This window comes from Haliotis rubra, unplaced genomic scaffold (assembly GCF_003918875.1).
Source record: "Haliotis rubra isolate DU_JTF1 unplaced genomic scaffold, ASM391887v1 Scf2252, whole genome shotgun sequence".
NCBI lineage: Eukaryota > Metazoa > Mollusca > Gastropoda > Lepetellida > Haliotidae > Haliotis > Haliotis rubra.
In genome coordinates this window covers 21005-45086 of record NW_025766284.1, presented here as the reverse complement: position 1 = coordinate 45086, position 24082 = coordinate 21005, and the positions used below count along the sequence as shown (strand labels likewise).

At 38.9% G+C, this 24082-nt stretch overlaps 1 protein-coding gene and 2 pseudogenes across 1 annotated transcript; all 3 read left to right on the top strand.

Moving 5' to 3' along the window:
• Window positions 1–257: 257 nt before the first annotated feature.
• On the top strand, window positions 258–4385 carry LOC124277681 (annotated as a pseudogene).
• Window positions 4386–9828: 5443 nt separating this feature from the next.
• Window positions 9829–16625, top strand: LOC124277683 (alpha-L-fucosidase-like). Its single transcript, XM_046713411.1, has 8 exons — window positions 9829–10217; window positions 10444–10550; window positions 10952–11082; window positions 12395–12528; window positions 13034–13131; window positions 13927–14059; window positions 15439–15609; window positions 16082–16625. The coding sequence occupies exons 1-8, from the start codon at window positions 9841–9843 to the stop codon at window positions 16314–16316; spliced, it is 1386 nt and encodes a 461-aa protein (XP_046569367.1). The 5' UTR covers window positions 9829–9840; the 3' UTR covers window positions 16317–16625.
• Window positions 16626–17957: 1332 nt separating this feature from the next.
• Window positions 17958–23362, top strand: LOC124277682 (annotated as a pseudogene).
• The last annotated feature ends 720 nt before the right edge of the window (window positions 23363–24082 follow it).

The following is a 24082-nucleotide window of genomic DNA, read 5'->3' as shown; positions in this document are numbered from 1 at the left end:
CACCAGCATACTCTGTCACCTAGTCACAAGACAGTAAACAGATTATTATTATTTTTTATAACTGTCCAAACATTTGAGTGCTGTTTCTCGAAATGTGCCTGTGTAGTTATAAGTGGTTCTGGCTCTATCCCCTCTATTAAGGGCAACCATTATCATCCAGTCTGTCATTTACCTTGAACATTTAGTCACCTGATCAGATATTAGCTGCCCTTGACCTCTATTTGGCTATAAAGAGAATCACTTAAAGATATCATCAAACACCGATGCAGGATCATAAACACACAGGTCTCCCATCAAGAATGGGCACAAAGATAATTGTCCTAATATTGCTAGCTTTAACAGCGACAGCGGATGGACGTTCAGGAAGGAAGACTGAGACTCGCTACGACCCGACATGGGAGTCCCTAGATTCCAGGCCATTACCAACATGGTATGATGAAGCCAAAATTGGAGTCTTTGTGTCATGGGGAATCTTTTCAGTTCCAAGTTTTGGAAGCGAGTGGTTTTGGGAACGATGGCAAGAGGACAAAAATCCAGTGTATGTGCAGTACATGAAGGACAACTATAAACCTGACTTCACCTATGCTGACTTCGCAAGAGACTTCACGGCAGAGTTTTATGATGCTGAAGCTTGGGCTGAATTGTTTGCTGCTTCTGGGGCTAAGTATGATGTTTATCATTCAGTGAGAGAGTGGATGCTGTAGTGAAACCCAACTATCCCATGGCTGCTGAGTGAGTGAGTGAGTGAGTGAGTGAGTGAGTGAGTGAGTGAGTGAGTGAGTGAGTGAGTGAGTGAGTGAGTGAGTGAGTGAGTGAGTGAGTGAGTGAGTGAGTAAGGTGAGTAAGGTGAGTAAGGTGAGTGAGTGAGTGAGTGAGTGCATCTTAAGTACAGTGTCATAGCATACCTCTGAGAAACCATTTCTGGTGGTGTCCAACAATTCCCAGTGAAAACAAGCCTGGTAGTGTTGGTAAATCGAACCAATCATTTCGTTTCATGGTTCCACTGTGGCCTCTATTTGAACTTCAACCATGGATCCTGGCCAACCTCAGTTCATGTTGTTTTCAGATACACCATCTTTATAACTAAACATCATGGAGGGTTTTGCAACTGGGCGACGAATGTCAGTTTTAACTGGAACTCAATGATGGTTGGTCCCAAGAGAGATATTGTTGGTAATTATACATTAAGACTGATTTTAATCTCAAGACATTATTTATTCATTGTTCAATTTATTCATTCCAGTTTCTAAAAATGTTCCAACTACAATTTCCAATCCAAGTCATAAGATCTCGACTACTTTTCTACAATAAATTTTCTCAGTATTGTATGAAGAAACTTTCCCTATTCTTGCAAATTCTGTACAACAGAATAAAAACAATTCATTCAATTTGGAAAGAAAGCTGTGGACTCCAAGATGCATGTTTTGTCATTTCTCTCATTTCAACACCTAACGTTGTCAACAGGTGAGATGGCACGAGCACTCAAGTCAAAGACAAATCTTCACCTTGGCCTGTACCATTCTATGTATGAGTGGTTCAACCCTCTGTATCTACAGGACAAGGCCAACAACTTCACCACCACCAAGTTTGCTGAGGTCAGCTTAACTAAATACATTATTGAGGGTTATTCACTATTTCTATCATGTAAAGCTTATCTGGACTTATCATTACAATATGAGAATATGAAATCAGGAAGCAATAAAATCAAATATATTTCAGCAAAAGACTATTCCTGAGCTGTATGAACTTGTGAACACCTACGAGCCAGACCTGTTGTGGTCTGATGGAGATGGGGAGGCCCCAGACACTTACTGGGGTTCCAAGGAGTTCCTAGCCTGGCTGTACAATGATAGGTAAGTGTTCCTCAATGGGATTGCCACCCATCAATATTGGGACACTGTATAAATGTGACTTAATGCAAAACATGGCCCAAAACGACTTTGGCCTCCCATATCTTTTCTAGAAATGTATGTTCATCTATTGCCTGGAGTCCAACCTTTTACAATTTCATCAGTATCCATACAATTAGATGAGAAAAAGAAAAATTATGAAGGTTTCAAACAAAGAACAGCTTATAGAAATCAAATCAATCTGCTCCAAGTTATTATGGATTTCCAACTTTAAATATCTCAACACAAATGTTTTAATAAGATATTTACATTATATATATAATTCAGAGTTTTTTATATAATTATGTTTTATATTAAGTACAATAAAGTAAAACTATTTCTGAAATAAAAAACAAAAACAAAATATTTACACCACGACACCTTTAGCACAGCACTCCTGTTACCCAGTATTGGTTTTGGCAATCAAAGTGAATGACCAAATATTTATTTATTTTCAAAATCATAACATTTACACTACTTCATAAGAAGCACAGTTACTTCTTTCTATTATGCATAATGTATTCTAAAGTCTTGACTGGATTTAAAGACAGCACTTCCCATCACAGCAACATGTAATTGTCATTGTGTCCAATGGCTAAAACATCAATCTCCAGAATGTTTGTTTCTCACAGCCCAGTGAAGGATAGGGCCGTCGTCAATGACAGATGGGGAAAAGGTGACGCATGTCATCATGGGGGCTACTTGACATGTGGAGACAGGTTCAATCCAGGTAACATTTTACTAGATCGTTTGAGAACTGACATTGTTCATGTACACTGAAAACTCAAAATTTAAAAAAGAAGCTTAAAATGCAGTCACAAAATATTATTGTATGTACAATGTGATTACTGAGGATTACACTCAACAAAATCTGAACTTATCGGATCACCTTGAATTTAGAAAAATGTCTCTTCACTGATTATCAGTAAGTGCGTATGGTTTTAAGCCACTTTTAGCAATATTCCAGCAATATCAAGGCGGGAGACACCATCGTACCCATGTGGGGTATCGAACCCGGGTCTTTGGCATGATGAGGAATGATTTAACAACTAGGCTACCCAACCACCCCTCACCGATTATCAAGTATAGTTGTGATCATGACTGCATGGACAATAACGTTGTGACAATACATATGATTCTTTTACCTGTTAAAGGAGTACTTCAGCCAAGGAAGTGGGAGGGTGGATTGACAATTGACAGGGGATCATGGGGATTTCGTCGAGAGGTTGCCCTGGAAGAATATCTGACCATAGATGACATTATAACACGGCTTGTTGAAGTTGTCAGGTGTGTACTTACATAATCATACATCAACCAGTCAGTGAGTTTGACAGTCTGTGAGATATTTTTTTTATAATTTCCGGCAGACCAAAGGGATCCAATCATGGACATTAAATTCTTTTTTTTTTAATTATAATTTTTTATTTTTGAATTGACATTAAATTCTTGCTAAGAGGAAAAGGCCCCTGTGCCCAAAATAAATATAAGCATCGTAACAATGATAAAATATAAATCTCAGGCTAATATTTTCAAGGTTGATATTTATCATTTCAGCTGTGGAGGGAACCTGGCAATCAATGTCAGTCCAACCAAATATGGCATGATTCCACCCATCTTTGAGGAGAGACTGCGTCAGATGGGAGACTGGCTGAAGGTGAATGGAGAGGCCATCTACTCCTCCAAACCTTGGGTGGCACAGAATGACACAGTCACACCAGGAGTGTGGTAGGTACTTTATATATTTGCCACCATGGGTGGCACAGAATGACACAGTCACACCAGGAGTTTCCGACAATTGTAATCCCAAAGATTTAACATTATTAAAGATCTCATTGTAAACACAACAAGGAGGAAATGGTAACCGCCCAGTAACTTTACCATTGTCTGCTATCGACCACTGGATCTATGAGAAATAAAGTATAACTTATGTTGTGTTTATAAGTGCTCTTATTGTTTTCTGTATTGAGACGTACATCAAATTCCTATCTTGTCAGGTACACACAGAGAGAAGGGACAGTGTACGCCATTGTCCTTAACTGGCCACAACCAGGTCAACTCATCCTTGGATCAGCTTTGCCAAAAACTGGAATGAAAGTCAGCCTCCTTGGCTACACTGAAGGCTCCTTCTCCTGGCAGAATGCTTCACCAAAAGGAATCAGCATCACAATCCCCTCCCATCCCTGTCAACCAGATGCCATGTCAGTGGGCATGGGTCTTCGCCATGACATAAATGGTTCACAACAGGATGGGTCTTTGCAAGGATATAAACATATGGTTGATAATGGGATGTGTCTTCATTATGACACAAATGGTGGGATGGGCCTTTAAAATGACATAAATTGTTGACAATTAAAAACAAGACCTTTTCCATAACATATTTGACAATAAGATGGCCCAGATAAATGCATTTGCTACTTAACTTACAATTTTGTATTACAAATAAAACTTGTTTTCATAATAAAAAGAATGCTGCCTTGGCTGCATATACAAACATTATGACCAGAATTTCTGTCCTTTTTTCTCAACTTCTTACACATGTTGACATGCATGTGAAATATAATGTTATGGATTTTAACAACAAGAGTTCTTTTTCGAGATCTGATCATTTTCAGATATAAACAAAGAAGCATGTAAGCAATGCTATCGAGTGACACCATGGTCTGATGCATATCTCACCTTTGAGCACCTTTCAGTCATGATCAAAGAGGTTATTCCATAAGCAAGGTCACAAGTGACACCACAATCTGTTGCATATCTCACCTTTGAACACCTTTCAGTCATGATCAAGGAGGTTACTAAATCAGCAAGGTGTTGAGTGACACCACAGTCTGATGCATATCTTACATCTGAACACCTTTCAGTCATGATAAAAGAGGTTACTAAACCACAAGGTGTTGAGTGACACCATGGTCTGATGCATATCTTACATCTGAACACCTTTCAGTCATGATGAAAGAGGTTACTAAATCAGCAAGGTGTTGAGGGACACCATGGTCTGATGCATATGTTACATCTGAATACCTTTCAGTCATGATCAAAGAGGTAACCAAATCAGCAAGGAGTTGAGTGACACCATGGTCTGATGCATATCTTACATCTGAACACCTTTCAGTCATGATTAAAAGGTTACTAAATCAGCAAAGTGTTGAGGGACACCATGGTCTGATGCATATCTTACATCTGAACACCTTTCAGTCATGATAAAAGAGGTCACTAAATCAGCAAGGTGTTGAGTGACACCATGGTCTGATGCATATCTTACATCTGAGCACCTTTCAGTCATGATCAAAGAGGTCACTAAATCAGCAAGGTGTTGAGTGACACTACAGTTTGATGCATATCTTACATCTGAACACCTTTCAGTTACGATAAAGGCGGTCACTAAATCAGCAAGGTGTTGAGTGACACTACAGTCTGATGCATATCTTACATCTGAGCACCTTTCAGTCTTGATAAAAGAGGTCACTAAATCAGCAAGGTGTTGAGGAACACCATGGTCAGATGCATATCTTACATCTGAACACCTTTCAGTCATGATAAAGGAGGTTACTAAATCAGCAAGGTGTTGAGTGACACCACAGTCTGTTGCATATCTTACATCTGAACACCTTTCAGTCATGATAAAGGAGGTTACTTAATCAGCAAGGTGTTGAGGAACACCATGGTCTGATGCATATCTTACATATGAACACCTTTCAGTCATGATAAAGGAGGTTACTAAATCAGCAAGGTGTTGAGTGACACCATGGTCTGATGCATATCTTACATATGAACACCTTTCAGTCATGATCAAAGAGGTCACTAAATCAGAAAGGTGTTGAGTGACACCACAGTTTGATGCATATCTTACATCTGAACACCTTTCAGTTATGATAAAAGAGGTTACTAAATCAGCAAGGTGTTGAGTGACACCACAGTCTGATGCATATCTTACATCTGAACACCTTTCAGTCATGATAAAAGAGGTTACTAAACCACAAGGTGTTGAGTGACACCATGGTCTGATGCATATCTTACATCTGAACACCTTTCAGTCATGATGAAAGAGGTTACTAAATCAGCAAGGTGTTGAGGGACACCATGGTCTGATGCATATGTTACATCTGAATACCTTTCAGTCATGATCAAAGAGGTAACCAAATCAGCAAGGAGTTGAGTGACACCATGGTCTGATGCATATCTTACATCTGAACACCTTTCAGTCATGATTAAAAGGTTACTAAATCAGCAAAGTGTTGAGGGACACCATGGTCTGATGCATATCTTACATCTGAACACCTTTCAGTCATGATAAAAGAGGTCACTAAATCAGCAAGGTGTTGAGTGACACCATGGTCTGATGCATATCTTACATCTGAGCACCTTTCAGTCATGATCAAAGAGGTCACTAAATCAGCAAGGTGTTGAGTGACACTACAGTTTGATGCATATCTTACATCTGAACACCTTTCAGTTATGATAAAAGCGGTCACTAAATCAGCAAGGTGTTGAGTGACACTACAGTCTGATGCATATCTTACATCTGAGCACCTTTCAGTCTTGACAAAGGAGGTTACTAAATCAGCAAGGTGTTGAGGAACACCATGGTCAGATGCATATCTTACATCTGAACACCTTTCAGTCATGATAAAGGAGGTTACTAAATCAGCAAGGTGTTGAGTGACACCACAGTCTGATGCATATCTTACATCTGAACACCTTTCAGTCATGATAAAGGAGGTTACTAAATCAGCAAGGTGTTGAGGAACACCATGGTCTGATGCATATCTTACATATGAACACCTTTCAGTCATGATAAAGGAGGTTACTAAATCAGCAAGGTGTTGAGTGACACCATGGTCTGATGCATATCTTACATATGAACACCTTTCAGTCATGATCAAAGAGGTCACTAAATCAGAAAGGTGTTGAGTGACACCACAGTTTGATGCATATCTTACATCTGAACACCTTTCAGTTATGATAAAAGCGGTCACTAAATCAGCAAGGTGTTGAGTGACACCACAGTCTGATGCATATCTTACATCTGAACACCTTTCAGTCATGATAAAGGAGGTTACTAAATCAGCAAGGTGTTGAGGAACACCATGGTCTGATGCATATCTTACATCTGAACACCTTTCAGTCATGATAAAGGAGGTTACTAAATCAACAAGGTGTTGAGTGACACCACAGTCTGATGCATATCTTACATCTGAACACCTTTCAGTCATGATAAAGGAGGTTACTAAATCAGCAAGGTGTTGAGTAACACCATGGTCTGATGCATATCTTACATCTGAACACCTTTCAGTCATGATAAAGGAGGTTACTAAATCAGCAAGGTGTTGAGTGACACCATGGTCTGATGCATATCTTACATATGAACACCTTTCAGTCATGATCAAAGAGGTCACTAAATCAGCAAGGTGTTGAGTGACACCATGGTCTGATGCATATCTTACATCTGAACACCTTTCAGTCATGATAAAAGAGGTCACTAAATCAGCAAGGTGTTGAGTGACACCATGGTCTGATGCATATCTTACATCTGAACACCTTTCAGTCATGATAAAAGAGGTCACTAAATCAGCAAGGTGTTGAACACCTTTCAGTCATGATAAAGGTCACTAAATCAGCAAGGTGTTGAGTGACACCATGGTCTGATGCAGTGTTATCTCACCCTTGCACATCTTGCGGGCAGATCATCAAATTGGAGACATTGGATAAAAACCTACAAGTTAGGCTTTGCTTGTCAGCAATGAGATTGACAAAGTGGACACAATTTTTTAAAAATAGAGTTTGTCAAGCAAAAGAACCTCTGCAGGTAAGGATGAAAATAAACTCTGTTTATGAGTTGTCAGCATTTCATGAAAAAGGTGAAAAAAGAAAATGACTTAAACGCTTCCTAGGTATAAATTCTGTGACTGGGCATAGTGACTGATTGACTCACTGAGTTTGGTTTTACGCTGCTTTTAGCAATATTCCAGCAACATCATGGCGGGGGACACCAGAAATGGGCTTCACACATTGTGCCCATGTGGGAATTTGAACCCGGGTCTTCGGCGTGACGAGCCAACGCTTTAACCATTAGGCTATCCAACCGCTCCCTGGGCATAGTGAGGAAAGGGTAAATGAGTAAATGTAAAACATCCGAAGAAAAAACATGCTGACTTCATTATTCAACCTGTGTTTTGAATAAGGTGACAAGATGAATTTGAAGTATAGAATAGAAGTGACAAAACCCGTTCCACATTCAAGAGTCAATTGTACAATTTAGTGAGCATGAGCATATATTTGTTTCAGCAGTATTACAGCTCAACGATTTTGTTTGTAACCAAATGGAGTCTGAACCAGATAATCCTGTGATTGTCACCATACGATACAATGACAGAGCATGTGTTTATGAATCACTATGCCCCACCAGTGGTACCCATCATAAACATATGCAAAGTCTAGTCAATTATTTACCTGAAATAATTGGGAACATATGATACAAAAAGATAATTGCATCTGACATAATTTTTGTCACTGATGCATTCAATTTCAAAATATTCTCCAACTGCCATAAAACATTTTGAAAGCTTTACTGAGGCCTTGATGCTTCATTAAACAAATGTGCACATAACATTGAATGACTTCCTGAGTACTCTCTTTAACTTGCAAAAAATTTATAAATTTCAAAGTATTAACCTTTTACATAAATCAATAACGGAAATTCAAAACTAATATGTTGTTTTTGTTGGGTTTTTTTCAGGTATACATATATTTTGTAAAAGTATTAGTTCAATGCAAACATGTAGGGTCTCAATAAATAATCAATAATACTTCAGTATAATTATACAGTGTCAATATTGTTACATATACATCGAAATAATTTACCTATTCAACGGTTCTAATAGCATGTGTTGGCTGGACCATAGTTTTAGAAAGTAGGCTTTCTGGTCACGATTAATGTATACATATTTTGTGGTATTATAATATTGTATGATTTGTCTCTTGATGTATGAAATATTTGGAATGAAACTTTTCTTACTTCAGTTGTATATGGTATACTTGACTAAAATAATAATCGCATTTAGTGCATAGTTATGTTTTCCTTTAATCACAAACATTACCTTGGTATTTGTAAAACTCAATTATACGTCTACAGTTCTGAGCCATAATTTTATTTCACGCCATATGTTTTTCACCTTGTCACACTCCCAGAAGATATGATAAATTGTTTCGTCATAATCATTGCAGAAGGTACATTTAGGGCTATCCACATAGTTGATTTTGTAGAGGAAATGTCTGACTGGCAATATTCTGTGAATGGTTCTGTGAATGGTTCTGTACTGCAGCCATCTTAATTCGGTACTTGGAGTACATTTATTTGCGATCGAGTTGAAACATTTCCAGTCAAAGTCCGAGTAGTGTGAACCAGTGGCGTGTTCCCACTTATCATAACAAGGGAGTTTAACAAACCGTGAATCAGCGAGCATATCGTATACTTTCTTATGTCCAAGGCGATTGTTTGTACATTTCATTATAAACGGATACACAGGATTACATAATTTACATCCGGATAAAGTAATACCTAATTAATTTGCATAGCATACAACGGCTAGTTTAACACCCTCATATTTAAGAAAGTCTGTATCTAGGGGGTATAAGGCACAAAATTCTTCCTTAGAATAAAATCTGACGTTTTCATTCAATAAATCGTTTACGAATATTATACCTTGTTTTTCCCAGCTTCTGTAAGAAATAGTCTTATTTTCAACTTTTATGTTATCATTATTCCAAATACTTTGGGAGAGAAGGTCACACTCAGTTTTTACAACTAATAGTTGTCAGCACATATAATTGTGGGTCATGGTCCGAATGCTGATATCTCTATCAATCATGACCTTCACCCAGATACACAAACATACCTAGAAATGATAACTATCAAGGTCATAAACCTTAGATACATATCACAGCAGTTGAAATGGCTACCACTTCAGCTCGTTTGCTTATTTTTCTGACAATCATTGTTGCTATCAACGCAAATTCTTTACACTATGAAGCAACTCCAGAAGTTCGCTATGAACCCACATGGGAGTCCCTAGATTCCCGCCCAATTCCATCATGGTTCGATGAAGCTAAAGTTGGAGTCTTTATTCACTGGGGAGTATTCTCAGTACCAAGTTTTGGTTCTGAGTGGTTCTGGGAATACTGGGAGGGGTACAAGCATGCGACTTTTACAGACTTCATGAAGAAGAACTACAAACCAGACTGGACCTATGCAGACTTTGCTCAAGATTTTACAGCTGAATTCTATGATGCCAACACATGGGCGGAACTATTTGTAGACTCTGGAGCTAAGTATGAGATGATTGCTACTATTACTATTCAGGCTGTTCCTGGTAATCAAACATTAAGAATCAAGACTGCACAACTACTTCTTAATTTGTTTAGCAATGTCTATAATACATGTAATTGGTAAAAAAGGACATAATGTCTGTGTTGTTACACTCTTTGATTTTTGCATATGTGTTCAGTGCACCAGCCAGACCATTCTCAAATTTAATACCATGATTGTCTTTTGCAGGTATGTTGTGTTTGTAAGCAAGCATCATGAAGGTTTCTGCAACTGGCCAACCAATGTCTCCTTCAACTGGGACTCCCAGATGGTTGGACCAAAAAGAGACATTGTGGGTAAGAATCTGTATGCTATATATTCCAGTGGATACAGGTATGTGCTTGGTCAGTGTAATGATCTGTCTCAGGATTGTAGCTTAGATTAGGTCCTTGGCAGCCTTGGCCTGTCATAAGAGGCAACATAATACATCACATGGCCAGACTCAGTGAGTGAGTGAGTGAGTTGGGTTTTACGCCGCTTTTAGCAATATTCCAGCAATATCACGGCGGGGGACGAGCGAGCACTTTAACCACTAGGCTACCCCACTGCCCCGTCAGACTCAGTGACCAAATAGCATGAATAATTGCTCATAATATCAATCAGTGGATTGTCGGGCCCAGATTTAATTATTTACAGAAGTTTCGTATTTAGCAGGAATACTGCAGGAATATTCACTGATGAATACATTTGTGTTCAGGTGAGCTGGCCCAGGCCATCCGCAGCAAGACAGACCTCCACTTTGGCCTGTATCACTCCCTGTTTGAGTGGTTCCACCCTCTGTATCTACAGGACAAGGCCAACAACTTCACAACCACCAGATTTGTTAAGGTCAGCTTCGATATATATATAATTGATGAATTGTCAGAGTGGACAATGCGTTTTAGGATAGGTGAGTTAAATGATGTGAGTGAAGGAGTATGTCTTTTTATCACATTTTTGCACTTTGCCAATAGTATCAGAGCAGGACACCAGAAATCAAATCATTCTAAGAACACTACCTTCATTTTATTGCCAATATTCTTGCAATGTGGCTATCATCCCCCTGGAAAACAATCTCTTCACTTTCAGCCATCTGTAGGATTGGTTGGTTGGTTTGTTGTTTAAAGCCTCACTCAGCAATATTCCAGATATATGGTGGCGGAACTTGGGAAGGACTCCTCCTGATGCAACAGTGGTAGTATTCTCAGAATTATACATAATGATAACTACAGTTTATTCATTCCTTTGAATACCTTCACCTCTATTACATCATTGGCTGAATTCAGAGTTGGATCCAGCATATAGTAATCTTTGAGTGATGACAGCGATGTGCAAAGGGAAACATAAAGACGGATGGCACATGAACAATCCCTTCGGATCTTCATATTAGTATTTCCATGATGTCACTTCCATGGTCTGATTACACAACTTCTGGTTCTGATAAATCCAAAGACTATTTTAGTGCAATGACAGCCAAATTGCAAAAATATTGGCAATGATGAAATTTAGGTAAGGTGTTCCAATGAACCATAATGAAAGGTCAAGATTGTCGTCACAAAAACCAAACTACTAGACTTCCTGCACCAACAGATGATACTGATAAAAGCCACTGACTGGTTGAACATCCAAGAAACAGATAAAATCTACACATCTTACAGTCACTTCATTTTTTAACTGGCCTAATGGTTAAAGCGTTGGCTCGTCACGCCAAAGACCCGGGTTCGAATCCCCACATGGGTACAATGTGTGAAGCTCATTTCTGGGGTCCCCAGCCGTAATGTTGCTGGAATATTGCTAAAAGCGGCGTGAAACCAAACGTCAGTCGGTCACCAATCACGATCATGATTACTAACTCATGTAAATTATCTTCTAAGAATAAGAAGAGAACATCTATGGACATGACGACACACAGTGACAGGGTTGATTAGCTGCCCTGATCCAACTCCCATCATATAACAGCATGTAGTCCACCAATACTAATATTGCTAAAAGCGGCGTAAAACCAAACTCAGTCATTTTTTAACTGGTTCATAATTGGAATTAATCATATCTGTCATGTAGAGCTCATATAGAACTGGTCTGGAGCATTAAACCCTTTTTTATCACAGGGTGTACCATGAATATACAGCATCTCATTCCATTTAAATCAAATCAATTTCAGGAAAAGACCATGCCGGAGTTGTACGAGCTTATAAACACCTACAAGCCAGACATTATTGACTCTGATGGAGACTGGGAGGCCCCGGACACCTATTGGGGTTCCAAGGAGTTCCTGGCCTGGCTGTACAATGACAGGTACACAGCCTGTGTGCTGGGATACTATGTACCCATTTACATGGTGATATTGTGTAAATATAGTGAAAGCTAACATTGGTGAGTTTGGTAGCTCATCATTCAGTGCAATAATAACCTCTGCAAAACAATGAAGTTTTTACATCATTCCATGGATAATATTCAGCAAATGTATGTTCTTTATCATGAGAGCAGTATTTTATATACCCATTGCTCACCCTGAACAGTATCTATATCACTTTTCTCAAACATTTTTGGAGCTGGGTTTGAAAATGAAATTATAAAGAATGACTTACAGAAACCAAATCAATTTCTTTTGCCTCACTCAACTTTTACGACCTTTGCACATACCTTTGGCAGTTCTTGTATATGGCAATGATAGTCATATACTCTGGCCAGTACCAAGGAATAGTTGACTCGGAATCAAGAAATCATTACCTAGCGATATGAAGTGGTTATTTTGTATAATGGTGTACACATCAATCTTCTCAACTTTTCCTCTTTGCAGCCCAGTGAAGGATAAGATTGTCACCAATGACAGATGGGGAAAGGGGGACATGTGTCGTCACGGTGGGGTCTTGACATGCCAAGACAGGTACAATCCAGGTAATAAACCAAAATATTTCATCAAAGGAATGAATGTGTGTGTGGGGGTGGTTGATGGAGTGTGTGAGATGATTCAGCAAGGACATGGTTGGAACACTAGAAATGGGCTGTAGGCATGTGGGGAACCAAACACAGACCTTTCTGTGTGATGAGTAAATGCTTTATCCACTTGGCTACCCTCCAACCTTCCTACATGAAGAAAGTATACAAGCAGGATGGGTGTCTACGAATCTTTACCTTCTGTTAAACATAAAAAATGATGTAAATTGAAATGTGAAAAAAGATACAGCTTACATTTTAGAGCAAACTGTTTGGGTGTAAGTGTTGGGTGCTACCAATACAGCAGAACAGTCTCACCCAGTGTTCCATTCCTTTGTGTTGCTTCTTCCACCAAAGGGGCGTTGGGGTAGCCTAGTGGTTAAAGCGTTGGCTCGTCACGCCGAAGACCCGGGTTCGATTCCCCACATGGGCACAATGTGTTAAGTCCATTTCTGGTGTCCCCCGCCGTGATATTGCTGGAATATTGCTAAAAGCGGCGTAAAACTAAACTCAGTCAGTCAGTCTTCCACCAAAAGCCATCTCTGTCATCAGATAATTGAGACTGGTTATTCCCTTGCATTGATGTAATATTTTAATCTCAAATGTATCACTGTTTGTAGATTATGCTTAGCTGATGAATAAATAGATTCAGTAAATTCTGAAGTTCAAACATTATCAAATCAAATTTCATATAGAATAATGTCCGTCCATTAACTTTCAAATGAAACTTAAACTGATTCTTCTCATGTGCTAAAGGAGTACTTCAGCCAAGGAAGTGGGAGAATGGGATGACAATTGACAGAAATTCGTGGGGATTCCGTCGCGAGGCTGTCCTGCATGATTATCTGACCATGGACGATATTATACCACTGCTGGTTGAAACTGTCAGGTGCGTACACTCAAATTGTAAGGTGTCTTCACTTAAGTGTGTGGTTAGAATGAAAGATGTGTCTGCTAAAAATATAAAGGATGTATGAAGAATGTAAGGTATGCCAGCTGAAAACATAAGATGGTTCTGCAGAGAATGTAATGTGAGTATCCTAAGAATGTAGTATCTGTCTGTTGAGAATGTAAGGGTTGGAAAAATTAAGTTGACATAACCCAAACACGAGAACATTGCACAGACCATGTAGGGATGAAGCAAGCTTCAATCAGGTGCTGTATATAGCTCTGAGCATTTAAAATCAACATTTCCACATCAGCAAGTGTAAACTATATCTTCAGTTTAGTTAAGACTTTTCAGCATTTGTAAAAAACAGTCCAACACTGTTGTGATGAATGTGGAGGGACTGGGGTAACTGCTTCCAGTTATCTGACGATCGACACAACCACAAAATGATGACAAAATATGGAATAGACAGGGATCATGCTTTCACTGTGAAACAACTGAAAGCTTCACACATCAAACTTAGTTTAGTTTTAATTGTCCAAGTTACATTTTATAGCACACACACACAACAGTGATTTTTTTTCAGCCATGTATCTGTGTACAGTGAGACCTCGGATACCCGGACCCCAGATATCCAGAAACCTCGCCTTCCGGTCAATTTTTAGAAAAAAAAACAATCTCTTACATTATAAAAGTGACTGTCTATAACGGATATTCGGTTTCCGTTTCCGGACGGTACATTTTACAAACAAACCGGCTAAATCAACACAAAATTGACTCACCTATCCGCACGAAGCTTTGATCTACCGCTAACCGTGTGAAGGGAAGTGCGAGAGTCCCACGTGTTTTGACACGAGACATGGTCGGCTAATCCGGATTAATGATCATCAAGGTATTGGTGGTGATTAGAAGGCCTAGCTGACACTGAGTTAACCATTGAGTTCTAACTGTTAAGTTGTTTATTCAGTCAAAGCAATAAAAGTGCAGTGTGTCGATATTCAAGTGAGTTGGTCTTTCAAATGATCACAAATGGCTAGTCAACCTACTAAACGCAAGCGCTAGGCAGTGACAGCCAAGGAAAAGTAATTGTAAAGGTATGATTGTTATGTTGTGATGCTGTTTTTTGATTGTCTATACATGTACAATAAACGCTTGATGATCATTAACATTTTGGATTTTCCTTTAGGTGTATGAAAACCCAAAATTCAGATATCCGGATATTCAATTATCCGGACGATTTACGTAAAAACGAATGTGTCCGGATATCCGAGGTCTCACTGTATATATATCACAATGAAAGGGAAGAAAGTAGAAAATCCATCATCACAACAACTACAGCAAAATTCATAGTGTTTTATACCTATTATTTTAATTTTCAGCTGTGGAGGGAACTTCTTGATTAATGTGGGGCCAACCAAATATGGCATGATCAGTGCCATCTATGAGGAGAGACTGCGTCAGATGGGAGAATGGCTGAAGGTGAATGGAGAGGCTATCTACGCCTCCAAACCTTGGGTGGCCCAAAATGACACAGTCACACCAGGAGTTTGGTAAGTAATTTATATATTCCACACCTTGGGTGGCACAGAATGACCCAATCACAGTTGGTGATTTATGCTTTATTCTATACTATATTCCATCACATTCCAGTTATAACTGTCGCCATTATTTGTGCCCTTAGTAAATGGTTGTTCTAAACCACATAGCTCTGAGCACCACCTTTGAAAAATACGTACCCCGGTAGTTACAAATCAATAATTACATGATAAGAAATCAGATAACTATTGTTTGGAAATGCTGTTATTGTCTAAATCTCTCCAGGCTGTATCCTATTTCAGTTTTATTATCATAGTGATTATGTTTGATTTGGACTTGTTGATTACAAGAAAGACTTTGCTTTGTGTACTTGTTATAAAAGTCACCACCTTGGTGTACATGCTAAAGTCACGACCTTGGTCTCAGGGTGAGATATCCCATGGAATAATTGTTGTTTTACACTATTATGGTATGGTCTCCCTACAGGTACACACAGAGAGAAGGGACGGTGTACGCCATTGTGCTCAAATGGCCACAACCAGGTCAACTCATCCTTGGATCAGCTTTGCCAAAAACTGGAATGAAAGTCAGCCTCCTTGGCTACACTGAAGGCTCCTTCTCCTGGCAGAATGCTTCTCCAAAAGGAATCAGCATCACAATCCCTCCCATCCCTGTCAACCAGATGCCATGTCAGTGGGCATGGGTGTTGACACTGAGATAAACATGTGTGGCTGACAGAAGGATGGGCCTCCACACTAAAATAATTTGTTAATTATAGGATGGAACTTCATAAGGACAAAAGTGGTTACCAATTTACCAAGCTGACCTTTACAATAACACAATTGGTTTCCAATGGGATGGCTGTTACATCAATGTCTAAAAGTTAATGAGATGAATCTCCAACATGGTATGGTTCATTATGGGATGGTCCAAATGAACATGTTTGGTAATTTACTTACATTTTTGTATTATAAATGAAAACTGTTCTCATAATAAAAGAATGCTGCCTTGACAGCAAATATAGACATTATGACCACTACGTCTGTGCTTATTTCTTTGAGATTATCTCCCTTGAATGGATATGGTGATCACTCAAGGATTTTGAGTAGGTGTGACATATTATGCTGAATAAGCATAACGCAAACTTCATGATGAAAATTCGATTTGACATGCATCGGTGACATTCTGATCCCAGGTGTGACACTTTGCAGACATGACGAAGGGTAGGTGTCGTGTGCACGTCATGCTTGGACACCATTCAGTATCATGTTAAATATGCATGATGCAAGTCACATGATATGTACAATATTTTGACATGCAATATTTTGATCAGAGTCACATACCTTCACGTGATAGGTAAACCATTTCAGCAAGGTGTCAAGTGACACCACCATCTGTTGCACTGTGATGTGCTCCCCCTAAGACACCTTGTAGAGACATTTACTCCATTAGAAAGCTATGGATTGACACATGTCCTTTTACACATATTGCACTGATACACCATTTAGACAGGACCAGAAGTAAACCCCCTCAGAAAGGTGTGAGCAAATGAGCCTATTCAACACAATGCAGTCATAATAAAATCTCTCTGATAGTGTTGCCTGCATTGAGAATGGTAAAGTAGACACAGTTAATGGATAACAATTTCATTATCATGTCATAACAACACTTGGGTATAGAGTTTTGTACCTTGATCTGCAAGATGGATTAGAACCACTTCAAGTAACTGTGTACATAAATGAAAACATGCTTGGATTATTTGCCATCAGTTTTCATAAAAATGGTGAAACAAAGAGGAGCCACAAGTCCTGTAGCTCACAAAATCCAATGTGACTTTGCAATGGAAGGAAAGAGTTTACATAAAAATCAAAACACTGAAACCCAAAACAACCAAAATGGATAAAATGTGAATTATTGAATGGTTAGGCATCTTTGGAGTAATCAGAAACCTATGTGTAAAATACAGTAACTGGAAAATTATGAAATGTAGAAAAATGCCTTACTACTACTAAACCATATTGCACATAATAATGAATGACTGAACAATGGAGGTTTCTTTATGCTCAACTTGACTTAACTATACTCTTTAATGGGCAAGAACTATACATATTTCAAAACCATTAACCATTTTCTAAAGAACAAAATACTTTAACTAAAACAAGAACTGAAAATGACCTCAAATTGAAAATGAACTCGAAACTAAAAGATGAAGTCATCAACAATTTGGTGCATGTTACTTTATTGTGTCAAGTGTAGATATCTCTATCTTCAGCACAAGGCCAACCATTACACCATATCAGCAATAAAAAAATAATCAACATCACAACCCTCACCCAGATCGTGCAAACATATCAAGAAATGATAACTACCACTGTCATATATCTTAACAGTCATATACTTAGCCACTGTTAAAATGGCTACCCTTGCGGCAGGTACTCTTTTCCTCACCCTCTTAACTATCCAAACAAGTGCTTTACACTACAAGGAAACCCCAGAAGTTCGCTACGACCCAACATGGGAGTCCCTAGATTCCCGCCCACTTCCACCATGGTATGATGAAGCTAAACTTGGAATCTTCATCCACTGGGGAGTGTTCTCAGTACCAAGTTTTGGTTCCGAGTGGTTCTGGGAACACTGGGAGGGGAAAGGAAAGATAGTAGCCAAATTTGTAGAATTCATGAAGAAAAACTACAAACCAGACTGGACCTATGCAGATTTTGCTCAAGATTTTACAGCTGAATTCTATGATGCCAACACATGGGCGGAACTATTTGCAGACTCTGGAGCTAAGTATGAGATGATTGCTACTACTACTATATTGTAAATTCCTCTAAATCAATGTTTGGGATAAAGAATTGAAATGTTTTAGGCAACTGCTTCTTTTGTCAACATATCCCAGTTGTGTAGATCAATACTCATTGCTGTTGTTCACTTGATTGTCTTGTCAAGACTTGATTATTATAGCTGCAGTGTTAAATAACAAACAAATAAAAACAAACTGATGCGTGCGTAGCAATGTCTATATGAATTGGTTAAACAACATGAAGTGTATGACATTATATTAATATACATTGTTTGTGACTTCTGTCCAGTGCACTAGCCCAACAATTGCCTCAATTCCCCCCATGATTGTTTGTTGCAGGTATATAGTATTTGTAAGCAAGCATCATGAAGGTTTCTGCAACTGGCCAACCAATGTCTCTTTCAACTGGAACTCCCAGATGGTAGGACCAAAAAGAGACATTGTGGGTAAGAACATGCATTATGCTTTACTGTATATCACAGTGAATACAAACAAGGGCTTGGTCAATGTAACCCTCCATGTGGATTAAGGGGGTCGGTGAAATTATCTAACATGCCGTCAACCCTCAACACATATGGTTTGTGGTGTCAGTGTAATGATTATCTATGTAGTATGGATAATTGTTCACCATTTTAATCACTGGATTGTCAGGCTGATTTTATTTATACAGATGAACATTTAGCAGGAATAATGCTGAGAGCAGCATTTAACAACACACAAATATACATTTGTTGTCAGGTGAGCTGGCCCAGGCCATCCGCAGCAAGACAGACCTCCATTTTGGCCTGTACCACTCTATGTTTGAGTGGTTCCACCCTCTGTATCTACAAGATGTTGCCAACAACCACACAACCACCAGGTTTCCAGTGGTTAGTTTTAGTATAATAGATACATCATTGATGGATGGTTGGTAGGGTAATGTTTTAGTGTATGTGATCTCAATGGTATGAATGAGTGAGTAATGTTTAATAGTAGTTTGGACAATATTCCATGAATACAATAGCAGGGGACATCAGAAATCTATAGTTACCATTGTGTATAATTAGCTGAGAAAATACTTTATCTATCCTGCAATTTAGATGAAATCACACAAAACAATCTTCAGATTTCCGACAGACATTCTTGTCAGTGTCAACCTTCTGAATCAGTTGTCATGGTAACCACATTATATCCCAACTGCCCCTGCCCCAGCACATTTACAGGGAGCATTTACATTGTTCCAATAACTGCCTGTACCTGAAGCAGATATATTGGCAAAGAGGGAGGGACTACTCCTAATGTATTAGAGGTAGTATTCTTTGCATAAGATGCTTGAGGATATGACGATTCCAGTAGTCCATGATGCATATTGTTGACTTGACAGAGAACTTGACTTGTTACAACCATTCTATTTCAGGAAAAGACCATTCCTGAGCTGTACGAGCTTGTGAATACCTATAAGCCAGATGTTGTTTGGTCTGATGGAGACTGGTTTGATCCAGACACCTATTGGGGTTCCAAGGAGTTCCTGGCCTGGCTGTACAATGACAGGTACACAGCCACAGTGGCACGGATATTTAACATTATAGTATTTAACAAGTGTATGTTCATTCAGCATGTAATTGGTACAATGGCAGGTATACATAGGCTTTGCAGAAAACATGTTGTCACCCTTTTCACTTTGCTGACATTGCAGGTTTAGTAGCCAACTATTCAGAGCTAAAACAGCTATTTATTAAATGGCATTGTGTATTTCATATTTATTAACACTTTAAATGTTCAAATCGTCACATTGATAATATTCAACAAATGTGTGTTCTCCCATTTTGATAAGGTTAATACCAGCACTTACTATTCAAATTCCAATTACTTGTGGAGTGTTCCTTATAATATGCCATGACAAATTAAACAAGTTAGGACTGCCTACAGAAACCAGATCAATCTCTTATGCCTCAATCTAGATGTCTGTATTTTATACACATCTGTAAGAGTCTGTATTTTGGCAGTAATAGTGCTACATTCAGTCCTCATACCTTCGGACAAATGACTTGGAACCAAACAGTGACTTGCCCCTGTGATTACTTACAATGTACATATCAGTCTCATTGCAGCCCAGTGAAGGACACAGTTGTCACCAATGACAGATGGGGAAAGGGGGACTTGTGTCATCATGGGGGGTTCTTGACATGTGCAGACAGGTACAACCCAGGTAAAATAACTAAATTATTTCACAAATATAAGGTCAATAACTTTCAAAGATTTTACATGGAACAACATTAAAAGCTAAATTTAAATATGAAATTGCTTTCTTTCTTTTAAATATGAAATTGCTTTCTTTGTATGCAAACTGTATGAGGGACTGGTGTTACCAGAAGGCCATGACGAGCCAATCCCACTGATTTTCAGTGACTTCTTCCTCTAATTTGGCATTTGCATCAAATGGAATCAGTGCTTTGTTGGACAATTGAGGCTGTTTTTTGCTCTAGTGAAGATTGGTGTTATGATGCAGTCTCAAATTAAATATTTAGGTAGATTGTGATAACTAAACCCAGTTGATAAACAGATACAGTTAACCATCATGTGAAATATTTCCAGAATAATGTCTAATCACGGATTGTTCAAGAGCTGTTGTAATAGCTGCATGAATGAACACATGGGTGACACTACAGTAACCATTCTTACATGTTTAAGGGTGCTTCAGCCAAGAAAGTGGGAGAATGCGATGACAATTGACAAGCAATCATGGGGATTCCGTCGAGAGGCTGTTCTGGATGACTTTCTGACCATGAATGAGATTATAGCACTGCTTGCTCAAACCGTCAGGTGTGTCCACTAGTGTTGGGAATTGGTTGAAATTCACAATTGATGATTGCTTCATTACCAACGAACAATCATTGAAATAAGTTTTTTTCAGATTTTCCTATCAAGGTTGTTATTGTAGATATGTATAACATGATGCAACTTGCTACTTTAAATTGATGAGTAATATATCATGAACATAAACTTTCTGGAGTCTTCAAGAAATATTCAGTCATGACTTTTCAGTTAGTGAAGTGAGTTTTCTAAGAATTAAACAATTTTTCAGGCCCTGACAACTTCGAAGATATGTTCCATTGTCAAGTGTTTCAAACACTAAAACAGCAGGTCCAAAATCGTTTGTGTTCGATTATGAGAAAATGTGATCGATTGCTTGGTCGTTTGGTCACTTCGACCAATCTTCGACTATTTCAATTAATCGGAACACCACTACTGTCCACTAAAGCTGCCAGGTGTGTTCACTAAAACTATTAGGTGTACACTGATGCTGTTAGCAGTGTATGCTAAAACTGTAGAAATATACATGTATGTGTTGGCCACACAAAACAGGTGAGATAACAGGTCAGCACAATCAACCAAGCTACCATATCTCACTACCTTAACACACTGTGTTCTGAGACAGGCAAGTATTGTGATGACCCTAACATTCCTCACTCACTATAACGGTCAGGTTTGTACATTAAATCTGTTGCAACAGAAATATATCTGTAATATGCCACATATGGAACAAGTGGTGGATGTCATGAGCAAACATCCCACACTGGCTGAAACTAGAATGTCCATGAGCATATCAGTATCATGTGAGGAATATCTAAGGTGAGGTGGGTCTTCGACATTTACCATTTTGGTGCAATCCATGAACAGGCGGTTTACAACACCTGCAACATAAATAGACCTAAAACGCATGATGGCAGTCTCTAGCACAACAAAGGGATGCAACTCTGTACAGTAAACTGAGGCAGCCCAGACTGATGGGGCAAGTGTGCAACACATCAACATAAAACACCAATTTCACACAGTGTTCTGTACTGTTATTTTCCTTTACAGCTGTGGAGGAAACATGCTGATCAATGTGGGGCCAACCAAATATGGCATGATCACACCCATCTTTGAGGAGAGACTGCGTCTTTTGGGAGAATGGCTAAAGGTGAATGGAGAGGCCATCTACTCCTCCAAACCTTGGGTGGCCCAGAATGACACAGTCACTCCAGGAGTTTGGTAAGTACTTTCTGTATTCCACACCTTGACTGGCACAGAATGACACAGTCATACTATGAGTTTGGTAGGTACTTTATATATTCCACACCTTGGGTGGCCCAGATTGACACAGTCACACCAGGCGTTCTTTACACCATATTTTGACAATAAACAGCACATTGGTCCTCTGTTATATCATGTTATTTGGCTGGTGTAAATTACTTAGTGCAGAGCTATCATCTATATACTAACCGCTGAAAAGGATGGGATATCCTGCAGGATTAGTGTTCTTTTAAACTACACTGTGTATTCTCTCTTCAGGTACACACAGAGAGCTGGGACGGTGTACGCCATTGTGCTCAACTGGCCACAACCAGGCCAACTCATCCTTGGATCAGCTTTGCCAAAAAACTGGAATGAAAGTCAGCCTCCTTGGCTACACAGAAGGCTCCTTCTCCTGGCAGAATGCTTCACCCAAAGGGATCAACATCACAATCCCTCCCATCCCTGTCAACCAGATGCCATGTCAGTGGGCATGGGTCTTCGCAATGACATAAATTGTTGACAGTTAACAGGGGAGGCCTTCTATGGTAAACATTTCATGAGATAGGCCTTCTTAATAACGGGATAGGCATTCACAATTAAACAAATGGTTGATAACAGGATGGGTTTTCACAATGACACACATTGTTGATCATGTGCATTATGCATTGGTGCACTAAATACCCTTTCGTGTTACAATAGAAACTGTGTTGTTAATGAAATGAGTGCTACCTTGACTACATATATGTAAACATAATGATCACCATATCTGGCCTGTTCAAGATCAGACAATTTTATACCATTATAGTCACAGTTCTTTTTTAAAATATCAGAAAAGTCACTTTACATGTATATATTACTATTTTTCATTAAATCTTAAGGATGTGGCAAGACAACATATAAGCTAGAGTAAGTGCCATAGGGCCAAATTAAAAAAACTTGTGGTTCCCATTACACCACTTTAACTGACTGACTGAGTTTGGTTTTACGCCGCTTTTAGCAATATTCCAGCAATATCACGGCGGGGGACACCAGAAATGGGCTTCACTCATTGTACCCATGTGGGGATTCGAACCCGGGTCTTCGGCGTGACGAGCCAACGCTTTAACCACTAGACTACCCCTCCGCCCCACACCACTTTAAAATTTAGGGTAGGTAAATAGGTTGTTTTTTTTACATTTTTTTAGAAGTAAAGTACAAACTAAAATTACATTTATCATGTGTAATTCTTTATTCAATCAAGCTTGCAGCCATCATGTTGACTGTCTCCATCAGAATGACCGATGGCTGTCGGTGCTGGGACAATGGTATCTCAAAGCCTTTTCCATTCATACCACTTAAAAAAAATAGGGTCAGCACCAGAATTCAAGGGTCAGTCGGGTAATTGGAACCACAACATCTATTTTTAGGCCTAGTTACATGGTGTACAAAAGCTCATATTTTGATGAAGCTATGCAACAATATGATTTCTTGATAATTAAATATCATCTACACAAACATTATAAAAAGAAAACATAATTGTTTGTTTGTTTGTTTATTAGGGATACAACAGTTCCTGAAATCTTTGTGTTCATTTGTTTTGATAAAGAGACACATAGTTGGTACAAATATTGACTTTGTAATCAACCTTGGAGAAAATCTTGACCATT